Here is a 12,861-nt window from a genome sequence, read left to right as displayed (position 1 = left end):
CCTTCCTTTTGGGTGACTGTAAGAAGCAGCTCTCGCAGTAGTGCAGTTCTATCTTACATTCAGCTTGGTGTTTTGTCTCAGATAAGTGTCCCCTGTGAAACTCGTCTCTGCATTCCTTATACTTTTTCAATGTACTTCTGGCCTTTTCTCACATTTTAGTCTTTCTTGAGAGCGGCAGCTTACTCTGTAGCCCTGTGTATCCCAGGGGCTATGTTGGAAAGACAGTACTGTAGTGAGGCCTCCTGGAGCCACGTCTGGGGCATCACTTTCTGGCTGTCTGTGTGACTGTTCTGGAAGCAGCTGAGTGACCACTGCCGGTATCCTGCTCCCTGGGGAGGCAAAGTGTTGTTGCCTGTCTTCTTGCTAGTGTGAGCCAGGCATAATACCCTTCTTGCAGGCGTCTTCCTGTTCAACTCTTGATTTGTCCCTGAGTTCAAGCACAGACCAGCAGTGTATCTCTGCCTTCTTACACAGCCCTCAGACCGCTCCGCCTCTAGCTACAATACTGCTTTTGGTTCTGATTTTAAAGATAAATTATCTGGCAATAGTTTTGCCTCCGTTTTGTAGAGCAAATGTAGCAGTGATGTGAGATTCCTGGACCTTGAAAGCCATGCATGGTGATTTTATGTTGCAGCATGCCACTGAGTAACCGGTGCACAGAGCAGAATACTCAGCAGCTATGCCAGAGTGACCTTTACCTGATGAGGTGACATTTTTTTATGAGGAAACACTGATGTGCTTAATCAAGTTTGTAGCCTGTTTAATTAGAGCCATTAATTCATCAAACACAGAAAGAGAGAAAAGTATGATACAGTAAGTTAGTGCAGATGTAGGAATAGGGTTCCAGATTCCTGTAGGTGTCTACAGGTATGGGATTGACTATTGGAAAGGTTGACTGTACCCCTATTCCTATAACATCTGTTAGACATTTTCTTGAAAGCCAGGCCTTCACTGTTGGCTATTCTTGGATTTATTTTTCAGGAACCCAAAGAGCTATCTTCAAGCAAGCTATGAGACACTGGGAGAAGCACACTTGTGTGACATTTGTGGAGAGAACTGATGAAGAGAGTTTCATTGTGTTCACATACAGAACATGTGGGTAAGCAATACATACATTCCCTGAAGCTATGTTGCAAACGTGTCTTTTATTATATGGCTTTATAAGTCTATCTCTGGTCAGAATAAATATGGGGGGAATCTGTCCTTTATGGATTCTTTTCCTAGGATAACACTTAAGGTGAATGTATGCATTTTTACAAACATGCAATTATTTCTTTCTAGATACACATACACATACAACTGTGTGCATGCATACGTATATATATCTGTATATATATACACACTTGCACACTTAAGTACATATAGTGTATGAAACTGCTGGCCTGTCCCTGTCTCAGACATTCCCAATTCAACGATGACCTGTATGGGTTTGTGGGTTTTCTTTTCCAGATGCTGCTCATATGTGGGCCGCCGAGGTGGGGGCCCTCAGGCCATATCCATTGGAAAGAACTGTGACAAATTTGGGATTGTGGCTCATGAGCTGGGTCATGTGGTAGGTTTCTGGCATGAGCACACACGGCCTGACAGAGACCAGCATGTCACAATCATCAGGGAGAATATACAGCAAGGTAAAATGGCACTTCTGGTTATTCTGCTTTGCTTTTGGCTGGGTGGAAATCGTCTTCCTTGCTGGGCTTATGCAAAACCCTAGTGGTCTGTGAGCTGGGATGAAGAAAAAATACTGCTAGTCCTTGCCTAGAATAAGGGCCAAAATAGTTGAACAAGTAGAGATTTTGGATGTCCAGCAGGAACTGTTGGAATGTAGGAGGATATTCCTTTAATTCTAGATTCTTAGATCAGGAAGGATTTTTTTTTAAACTTTTTAAGTGATTTTTTTTTTTTCACTTTGTATGGTAACACAGGTCAGGAGTACAACTTTTTAAAGATGGAAGCTGGGGAAGTGAACTCGCTGGGAGAGACTTACGACTTTGACAGCATCATGCACTATGCTAGGAACACATTCTCCAGGTGAGAATTATAGACTATCTGTCCTTACTACTATTTTTAGCAGTCATCATTAGCTGTGTAGAATACCTGGAGAAATATCTGTTTGAAAAAGCAAGGTATGTGAAGAGAGTTATTGCAGACTACTGTTTTTTCCCTGCTTACTGTATTCACCTAATACTGGTAATCCAAGAGACTTTCCAAAGCTGTGTTAGCATGTTTTGCAGCCTTCCCAGCCAGCGTGTATGTGTGTGTATCTGCCCATCTGCAAGGGGATAATGCTAAAATCAGCTTTGAATCTTGTGGTTGTGCAGCTCTTGCTTTTGAGTTACAATATTACCTTCTGAGCCCCCAGCAACTTTGCCAAGGACTTGAAACTGTAGGTCACGATTTTTAATTGCTTGGGTATTTTTAACCGTTTGTGTATGTGTTCTAGATCATAGCCTTGCAACTTTGTAATTCTGTGTGATTGGGTTGCTCATGGAGTACTTTTCAGCCCCATTCCTGACCCAGCTAATTGGCCAATTTCTGTGTAGGGTGTTATTTGCCCTTAACTCCCATGTCGTCCCTCCAGATGCAGCCCATTCTCTGAGCAGAGAGCTCTACTGGGAAGGTGTGGTGAGGTGAAATTAGTATACTTATTTATGTCCTGGATTTGGAATGAGAGCTACTGGATGACCAGCTCCATTTTGCTACATTTTGAAGGTTTTTCCATAAATAGAATAGGAGCTTTCCTTCACGATATATCCCAAGTGAAGGGGATGAGAGGTAGAGCCCAAATATTCATGCTCTCAAGAGCTTTTTTGTTGCTGAAATTAAATATGCCCTTGGGGCTTTTTTATTTTATTTGCCAGCTGTATGGGAGTACTGAGCCTATTGTTTTGTGCTTTTGTTTCTGAAACTTTGCATCAACCAGGGGGAAATTATCAAACTTGCTAAAGTGTTGCTTGTTCTGGCAGGAGGAGATGGTGGCTGGGCAAGGGTGCTTTGCAGCCTTTAGAGATTTCTTTGGATCAGATACCCAAAGCAAACAATTTTTCTTCCCTTGAGGCATCTGCTAGATCCTTCCAGCATTCGCTAGGCTCTAAATGGTTGGAATTGTCTTGCACAAAAGCAGGATTAAGTTATTACTGCCATTTATATTGTGGATACCTTTGAGTCTGTCTCTCTTGAAAACCAGGGTCCTTCAGAACACTGCTGGGCCAAAAAGGGATAAAAATGGCAAGAGTCCTTCTAAATTTAAATTGGTGCTTAATAGGATTTTTAAGTCTGTTTTCTTTAAGTCTTTTGTCTCTGTGACCCACCCTCACCCCAGTACCAATCTTTGTGCAGTAATTGAACTGAGCACTAAGTGGATCTGTGGGCTGATTGTGCTTTCAGGGTAAATAGGCAGTGCTGGGAACAGGCTTTTATTTTACCAAAGCCTGTCTTGAGATCTGCTGACCTGGGGAATGACGCTTGCTTTGACCAATGAGCATGGATACAGATTTGTGAGTGTGTGCATGTCTCCTTCCCACCTTACTGAATTTTACAGGTATTAGACAACTGCAACTAACAAAGGCATAGAGCCCATGAAGACACTAAGTTCTAGCAAGGTTCATTACTCCTAGTAGCTAGATGTGAGAGACACTGCATAACCTTAGAAAAAGAAGGACTGTAGCAGGTTAATACATCAGCAGACTATAGAAAGTCCATGTAGGAAAAAGATGGTATGAGCACCATACCAGTGGAGAACAACGTATGAATGAGGAGAACATGAAGGATTATGAATAATCTGGCACAAGAGTCTCTAAAGCTGCACCTGCAACTCAGTTGTCTTGAAGTAGCTCCTACATAGCAGTCAGCACAACTCTTTGTTGCTTATAACTCCTGGTGAATACTGGTGATAACAAATCATGTGGTGTTTCACATGTTCAAATACTGCTGCAATTCCTAGGCAATTTTTATTCTAATCTTTGTGCCTAGGACAGAAATGTACAGTTTTTCTGAGACACAATGAGCCCTAGCAGTGGAAATTGCTTCCAGTGGTGCTTTTGAAAAATGTGGCTTTTATTTCCCGGTGCATTCTTTACAAACATGGAAGCAAATTATGTTGAATTTTGCTGTCTCATAAAACAATTTCTGTTATTGCTTTCAAGATCTACAAATGGCAGTCTAACAACAAGAAAGTTTAAACCTTTAGACTCCTAAGCAAATAGTGGATTACCTTAGTTCAGTAAGCCTCTTGGTAGTAGGCATGGCAGTATGTCCTGGAGTTACAGCACATGGCTCTGCTTTTCTGCGAAGCTTCTGTTGGAGTCAGGGTGCAGGAAGCACTGTCTGCAAGGCAAGGGGAATCTTCATGTATTTGCAACACACCATCCTAATCCTCCACACTTATATCCTCCACAGGTTTTACTGTGTGAAGTAGGGTTATGTTGTCTCTCTTCTTCAGATGGGGTTGTAACTACAGAGTAGGGACAAACTGTAGCTGTCTGAAGTTGGGTGCTTAACCTGCATTAAATATATGCTTCCTTGAGTGGTGGTTTAAACACCTGTCTCTATTGACCTCAGATGGGACAGTGAATTATCAGCATTTCTCGAGATTAGTTGATAACTTCATGATATTTGCATAACACATTTGTGGTGCTACGTGAATCTTAAAGACTCTTAGGAATCTTAATGACTTTTCAGTAGAGCATCTCTACTGAAACTCTGTCATTCTCAGCTGATAGCCGTGGTGGGTTGTGCTTGACTTAACCAATGCATTGGGCAACTAATGCATGCTCTGCCTACATGTATGCCTTCACATCAGGAGAAAGGGGCATATGGTATTCTGGTTCTCTTCCTCAGTCTGGAAGAAGAGGTTAGGTATCTTATTCAAGAATGGTTCTGGTGTTATACTGCCTGAACTGCTTTGTTTAATGGTATCTGCTTGGTGTTTATTAATTTGTGAAGCAAAGTATTGGTGCTCTTAGAGACACTTACCAAACATGCATCTTAACGTCATCAGTATTCCTAACCAAATGGGGTTTGGTTGGGCAGCATGGAACTGCTGGAACCTATGAGGTTTAGGACAGAAGGACTCTCCTTTGTTCTCAGTTTGACTGTGAAATGATAGGAATATTGCCTCCTTAGAGCTGTGTTCAGCAATGCTTGTGAGGGGAGTACAAAATTCAGTTGGTGGAAAAAAGTGAAACCTTAAATCTTCGTGCCCCAGCCTAGGGTACATCCTTCTGGAAGAAAATGTGTTTGGCAGGTAATAAGGGATCACAAGGTAATTTGAAGTTGTGGATTGTTTGCTTTGTGTGAGCAATACCCTAGATGTATGTTATGTGCAGGAGGCTGGAGGCTATGTGTATGCAGTTGTGTGGGCTGGAATGGTCAAAAGAACCAAAGGTTTACATGCACAAGTGGTGGTTACTCAGTTACACTTTGTTAGTCCTCTCTGGTTAAGCCTGGGAATCAGCAGAAAGCCTTTCACTGCCACAGAACTATGTCCCTGCCACATGCCAAGTTCTTTTATGAACTCCAGAGATGGCTTGCAAAATTACCATGAGCAGATTGATCTGCCTCTGTGTTCATGTTGTTTCTGGAATTGGAGTATGTATTTTTGATACATAAATAAATTCAGATTGAAGCATGCAGCTGGCTTGTAGAACGCCAGCCTGAATTTGTCAATCAACATTTGATGGGCTTACCTCAGAACTCGTAAGCACTGATTTTATTGCTGATCAGGAATTTTCATACCGCTGGGGAAAAAAAAAAAAAAAAAAAAAAAACCTTCCTTGCAAGAGTCGATTCATTTCTTAAGCAGATTAAATTCCTTCCCCTCTATTTCTTCTGTCAAATCGAATATTTACAAAAGATTTTTTCCCACAAAATATGTTTAATTGAATGATATTTTCTGTTCAAGAATGCTAACTACAGCTTTGGACAGCTGTGATCTACATACTCTGCTTGCAGTATTTATTTAAAATTAAGCCAAAGCAAAAACTATCTGAAACTTCTTGATGTCCTTACTCAGCTGAGCAGCCCAATGAATAAGCTTAACCCATACCTGAAGATTCTTATATCAGGACTTGCAGCACTAAAATTACTGCTTCTGCCCTGACTTTTCCATTTGACTCTGTGAACTAGTATCCATTCCTTCAGAAAGAGAACTGCATCACGGAGCCGATGCCGAAGCTTCAAACTCATTGTTAGCATTGGCACTGTCAGGCCTGTCAGACACTCAGGGATGTGGTGAAATGGCTCCTGTGAACCGGACAGTCTGACTACTAGAGCTCCAATTTTTACCAACCTGGCATTCCATTTTCTGATTCTTTCCTCCCACATTAGCTGTGCAGCCTTAATGTTCTCTTGCGTGCAGGCTCTTGCATGTGTGCATTGACTTTGCATTTGGATGGAAGTGAGGCCTGAGCTTAAATCCTTTGCTGGACTGAGATCAGAAGTGCAGTAGAGAGCTCCCAAGTATGAAGTACAATGTGGAAGAAATAGTAGCAAGGGAAAAAAGGCAGAGACAAATGGAGTTATTAGCCTGGAAACTCATGCAGAACAAAGGTAGAACACTCGATCTGTTTCTCATCTGTGGCAACCACAGCCACTGCTGGTCCAACCCCACCTGCTACTGAACAAATAGCCCTTCCCTCTGCTCATGTGTCCAATCTGTGCTCCTGCTAAGCCAGATGTGCCATGAACCTTCTGCAAGAATATTTCATTGCTTTTTCTGATTTATGGCAATGGATGTGTCTATGCTGAAACACCAAACAGTGGCAATTCTGATATATAAAAAGAATTTACTGGCTTGGCAAACTTGCCTGTACATTTGGAAGCTATCTGCTACAGGGAGATGGCCACCTCAAGACATGCAGTTGTTAAAATCCGTATTACTCTTTCTTGTTAGCATGGGATACTTGCTCAAGGAAATGGAGTGGGAGGCCTGCCAGGATAGCTTTCTGTGCATTATGTCACATTTCTTACTTCACTACTCTTTGTCTCTCTGTTCTTCCCTTTAGAGGGGTTTTCCTCGACACCATCCTTCCCCGTCGTGATGATAATGGGGTCCGGCCAACTATTGGTCAGCGTATTCGCCTGAGTCAGGGGGACATTGCTCAGGCGAGGAAGTTGTACAAGTGCCCAGGTAAATATGGCTTGTGGGAAGAGCTCCTGCTTTATCATAGACAATGCTGAAAAGCATGGGAGTTCAAGAGCACGTTAACAATCTCTTTGATGAAAGGACTCAGGAAATGTAGGCCATCCAGTGCTTCAAGCTGAAGCTGTGGGAGAACTGATCTTGTCTAACGTGTGTCTCCTATTAGTACTTTGCCAGTATTCCTGTTTTAGGGCTTTGGTATCTGGTATGTTGGAGTCTCCTCATACCAGCTGTCAAACTGTTGCTTTTTTATATAGGTGTTGTCCCAAGGGAGAGCTTTAATGAAATCCTAAGTGGTTATGGTGTGTGTTGCACTAAGACTTTGGGAGTAACATGGAAGACAGCTCAAAGATTTTTGAAACAGCCAGGTACTAGAAGCTGTTGCTTTGGACTGCTGAGGGGAGGGTTGCATCCTTCTTTCTGCTGCAGAAGATGTGATAGACTGGGAAGAGCTTTGATTGAGAACCTATCTAAATGTATATGAATACTAAAGACAGATAGTCTGAATCCTGCTTTATCTGAAGTCTGCAAAGATTGGCAAAAGGAGCATTGGTGTCACAGCTATGATTTAGAGACTAAATTTATCCACCAGAATAAAAGAATCCTTTTAAATTGGAGATGTTAGTAAAAGCTTATACAACAGTTTTAGCTGAATAGATCAATAGAGAAAAACAGATTTCAGAGAAGAATCCTGCCAGACTTAAGAACAAGTAGAATATCAGGATGTAAAGAGATGCTTCAAGGAAAGATGGCACTCTGTCTGGCACCTGTGTCGTGGACCGCAGCAAATGAGAACAGAGGTAGCATGGAAGGTGTTATGGTTGGAGGGAGAAAATTTAACTAGCTCTGAGTATCTGCTGGTAGCAGAACATCTATGAGAAGACACTAGATAATGAGAGAGTTGCCCTAGTTTTGCAGAATGACTCTTAACATTTGTAATAATGCAGGGAGGGAAAAAAGGACTTTTGCAAGTGTGGTTGGGAAGTTTATCGAAGTGGGTGAGTCTGGCCAGCATATTGATCTGATTGAGAATGGCTTCGATTGATCGTAAACCTTTCCCAGATCAGTGTGTGCTAAACAGAACAAAAGGTTAATCTGCCTGGGATAAGCATATAACAGGGAGAGGGGAGAAGGTGGGAAGGAGAGAGAAGTTTTGCTGGTATACAAAGTCATATTGTAAGTTAACAGCTGGCTAGCACTGATCTGTGCTGAAAAGCCACAGAAAATGGTCTGTAGTTGGTGTGCAAATCCTCTCTCTAGGTATATGTCTTCTCTAGGTATAGATCAGAGAATATGGGTTCATAAGGGTCTAGAATAAATTGTGAGGATCAGCAGTACTTCAGGGTCCATGATGTTTGGGGATCACTGCTTAGTTTATAGTGAGGGATGTAACTTTCCTAGGTGTGCTAATCTTAACTAACAATTTTTTTTCTTTTTACAAATCATATTTTTTTCAAGTAAATCCCCTTTTGGCTGAAGAAGATGAAGTTCTAGAAAAAATACCTCAATTTGCTTTAGGGATTGGGTTGTTAGAATACTCCAAAAATAAATGAATAAATAGGGATGCCTTGCACCACATTTTTGATTGAGTCAGACTTAATCAAGTTAGACTTTTCAGCCTCTTAGCTGGAAGCATTGACTACAAATTCAGATTTCTTGAGGCAAACTGAAAAGCTGCTTTTGGCCTGAGGTTAAAGTCAAACTAAAAGCTATGAAGCAACTTTTTTTAAAAAAGAGGACCCTTCTGAGTCTCAAGATTTCTACTTGCAAAGTAAAAACTTGTTCTTTTTTTTTTTTTTTTTTTCCCACAAAACTTAGCAGAGGGGTTATTTCTATTCAGAAAATATTTGGCAGCAGAATGATCAGAGCTTTAAGCCTACAAAACCAACTTTCTTCAAATATCTATTGTTTTGTTTGTTTTGTGTGACATCAAAATTTATACACAGGTTGCATTTGAAGAGAAGGGGTGCAGTATTTTTAATGAAACAGACATCTGCAGCTGCAGTTTGAATCTGTAGCTTGGAAAATGTTCTTCTGCAAAATGCAAAGCTCAGGAGTTCAAAACCAAGGAGCTTGGTTGTATGTTCGAGCAGGATCTGACTGAGATAATTGGTTAAGGACAACTTTGTTCAGTAGTCAAGCTGAGGACTTTTAGGTGAAATACAGCCACATGATCCAGGAGTTGAACAACAGGTGGTTTCCTGTTTAGTAAGAGAGTATCTGTTTGAATCCCCACTGCCAAAAAAATCTAGAATGATGGAAGAAGAGTTGCAAGTGTGCACTGGTACGAGCCAGAACGACTGTTGTCTATTATAAGAGACATGGCTTTCCAACTCATTAGACTTTTGGCTGCTACATTTTGGGCTGTCTTAACTTTTCTGTCTAAAACTTTGCTGTTTTAAATTGCTTTTAATTCCCTGAAGCTTACACCTGCTGGGTTAAAGTTAGTGCCAAGCCAGGTGGAACCGGATGAAATTTGCTGAAGGAATTTCTGGAAGGCAAGATGAATTCTACTGCAGTAAATGCTGGTTTTGAAATGGCTGCATAGTAGAGGCTTTGATGAATATAGTCACTATAAAAGCCTGTCCTGCTATCTTGTACAGTGCTAAAGGAAACAGACCCATATGGCTCTGTTATCTGTATAATGGTTATACGTTACATTGAGAATGGTCCTGCATTGTTATCCCATCCAATTCCCTGTGAATTTTCAAAAAGATGTACTGGTGAACAGTAAGTGCTTGCTTCTCAACTACTTCATTTACAAATGAGTTTTGAAGTATTCACCTCTTCTGCTTTGGTTTTCACCTCCATTCCTTTCTAGCAGCTTGGGTGTGCATTAGCCTCTTAACCATGTGCAAAAAACACCTTGGCTCAGTTTCTTGGATCCCAGAAGCACCAAGCACTAATCTTATTGGACCTCTTGTCTTCTTTGATACTAAGCAGGGTACATTTGTAATGCTTATTGGTGTCCTCTGCAAGAGACTGCTCCACACCTAGGTATGTGTTGCTTCTTAGCATCCTGCTTCCCCCAGCATGTGCAGGCAATCACCTTCCTCTCCACTGAAAGGCCAGCCTCTCCCAGCATGTCTGGAGAGCCTCCTCTGCAACATGTAGATAGTTAGCTAGGTCATGACTCTTTAGCAGAATAGTGTTTGGTAGTAGATGTGTTAGTACCTGCTTTGTAATTACACATTCTTTCCAGTTACTGTGTAATTACACTTAGGAGAACTAGGTCTGGGCTGTCAGAAATCTTCACTGTGGTTCAGCATAGCAGTCTTCTTTATCCTGTGTCATTATGATAATATAGTGTGTGTTCCTAGTTTCTTTATAATTTCATGGGGACAGCTTTGTTCAGATAGATTTTTGAGCAGAGAAAAAGAGCATCTGTATACCTTGGTGAGTTGTGTACTTGGAATCCCCTGTTTACTAAGACACCTTGTCTTAGTAAGTTAAGAATTGGCATTCTTAAAACAATCCTAAGCTGGTGGCCACTCCAGACAAAGTACTGAGATATTTATTTGTTGGGCCATTATGTTTTTCCTGCCTAAGAGTCCCAGGAGCATCCTGGAAACTGGAAATAGATTCTAACAGATTATGCTACAGATAGCAAGGTACTGCATCTTTTCAAGAGATGGAAAGGAAACGAGTGTGTTTGTTCTGAAAATAATTGTCCAGATTTCTTCTCCAGTACATGCAGTCCTTTTACCACCAGCCCACCTCTGCCCACCTGAAGATTAGAGATGACATTACCATGCTGGGATAGTCTGGGGAGAGAGAAGCTATTTCTGCAGGGTACTTTGAAACTAAAACTTGCTGTGCAATGCTCCTTTGTAGTTGCATAATGGTAAGGGAAGTTCTCAGGGCTCCAACCTGAGGAGGGAGCAGGGTGTAGGTTTTGAACTCTCATTTATTTGCTTCTTTCTATAGGGCAGGTGTATGTATTTTCCTGCCTGTTTTCCTCAGTGGTGCTTCTTTCTAGTAGTTTTAAATACCTTTGGCTTTCCTGACAGGAAAAACCCATACTGACCTGTGCCTTGAAATATGTGCAACTTGTTCCTAGTAGTGACTTACCTTCCAGAGCAACCCTAGGAGCTGCTTGGTTGAACAAAAAAAAACCCTTTTGTGTCCCTGCCTTTTGTTCATCTAGTCTGACATGTCAAACTGTGGGTCAAAGTACTTCAGGGAAATTAAGAAATTCTGGCCTACGTGACTCCCTCTCTCCTTTTTAAAGATATTAAACTTTTTGAATGGGACGGGTCTCTTTTCACCTCCAGCTTCCGATCCGCCCATCTAATAGTGATCATGGCTGAAAAATTAGTGACTGTGTGATAGCATGAGGCCGAGGAACATCCCCTGACATTTCCATGAGAAAGGGAGCCAGATGTTCGGTCTTGTCAGATCTTTTAAAGGACTGCTGCTTAACAAGGGATTTTTGGAAGCTTCCTTGCTATTGCTGAGGAAACCAAGCTGCAGCTCAACGGGAGCTTTATAACATCAGTGGGTTATGACATTAGGAAAACAACCTGAAAGTAGGCAAGCTAAGGTCCCCGCTCCCTGGAATGGGTGTTTGCATGTGCCTAGTGAGTATTCTCAAGGATGGGGATAGGAACTTTGATACGTGTGATTCTGCAACCTAGGCAGTCGGCTGCTCTGGGCATACACATGGTCATTCCTTGCTCCAGTGAAGTTCTCCAGGCACAGAGAACAGGAACTACAATTAGCTGTTGCTTTCCCACACGTTGGAAGCTGCAGTTCCCTAAAGGAACGCATGCAAACTATTTGCTTCCCAGAATTCACTCTGGGATCTACATTTCGTCAGCTGCGGCAGGACAGCAGAGTGAGCTGAGGTGTTTGTATTTTATCCTGTGCTGTGTGACACCAGGGTAGATGCTGGACAGACAAAGTCTGTGGTCACTGGTGTTTGTCATGCCTTTTTTTTTTTTTTTTTTTTTTTTTTTTCACAATGTTTTAACCCAAAAGACACTTAACAGTGGTAAACTAGGGTGAACTTCACAGAGAAGCGGGTAATAAGAGAAAACAGATTTGCTGGCAGTAATCTTGGGGTTGCAAGGTGGAATGGGCTATTATTTTTTGTTCTATCAGTGGATGAGATATTCCTCAGTAGGACTGAAACCTTGAAAGTGTTGTGTGTAAAGATGAAGGAAGTGTGCCTTTTTAAAAGTTGTTTCTCCTGTGTCCTTTTACTGATAATCTTCTATCCTAGGAACCCTGACAAATTTCACATCATACCTCTTTGGTGAGGTCTCACATGGTAGCTGACCTTGTGCCAGTACCATGAATGAACATCCTTAGACTACAAGCCACCAACCTCCACATAGCAGTCATCTGCAAACATTGCATTAGACCCCAATATCCTTCAGAGTCACTCCTTTTGCTGTTCTGTTATTTTTCCCCTCTCTCGTAGCTTGTGGAGAGACCTTGCAGGATACAACAGGGAATTTCTCAGCCCCTGGCTTTCCAAACGGCTACCCCTCCTATTCCCACTGTGTCTGGAGAATCTCGGTGACCCCAGGGGAGAAGGTAGGTGCCACACAAGGACAAAGTATACTCTGCACTTCTGCATGTGTGTTTTTGCCTGTGATGACAGTGTTAGTAGCTGCCAAAAGATTGTGCTGCACATCTCTGCGTGCATGGAGTGCAGGGAGGAAGCCTGGAAAGGCTCCTGGGTGCTGTTGTTGTCCTCCCAGAGATGGGGTCAGGAA

At 41.9% G+C, this 12,861-nt stretch overlaps 1 protein-coding gene across 1 annotated transcript in view; it reads left to right on the top strand.

Moving 5' to 3' along the window:
• Nucleotides 1-12,861, top strand: part of LOC116491639 (tolloid-like protein 2) — an 83,746-nt gene that overhangs the window by 48,794 nt on the left and 22,091 nt on the right. Inside the window, exons 5-9 of the mRNA XM_032191778.1 lie at nucleotides 982-1,099; nucleotides 1,450-1,628; nucleotides 1,923-2,028; nucleotides 7,002-7,126; nucleotides 12,564-12,679. Of these exons, the coding sequence (XP_032047669.1) occupies nucleotides 982-1,099; nucleotides 1,450-1,628; nucleotides 1,923-2,028; nucleotides 7,002-7,126; nucleotides 12,564-12,679 (644 nt within the window). The remainder of the gene's footprint in view (nucleotides 1-981; nucleotides 1,100-1,449; nucleotides 1,629-1,922; nucleotides 2,029-7,001; nucleotides 7,127-12,563; nucleotides 12,680-12,861) is intronic.

Source organism: Aythya fuligula, chromosome 7 (assembly GCF_009819795.1).
Source record: "Aythya fuligula isolate bAytFul2 chromosome 7, bAytFul2.pri, whole genome shotgun sequence".
In the NCBI taxonomy this organism is placed as follows: Eukaryota; Metazoa; Chordata; class Aves; order Anseriformes; family Anatidae; genus Aythya; species Aythya fuligula.
The sequence above is the reverse complement of the archived record's forward strand: the minus strand, read 5'-3'. Positions and strand labels throughout refer to the sequence as shown.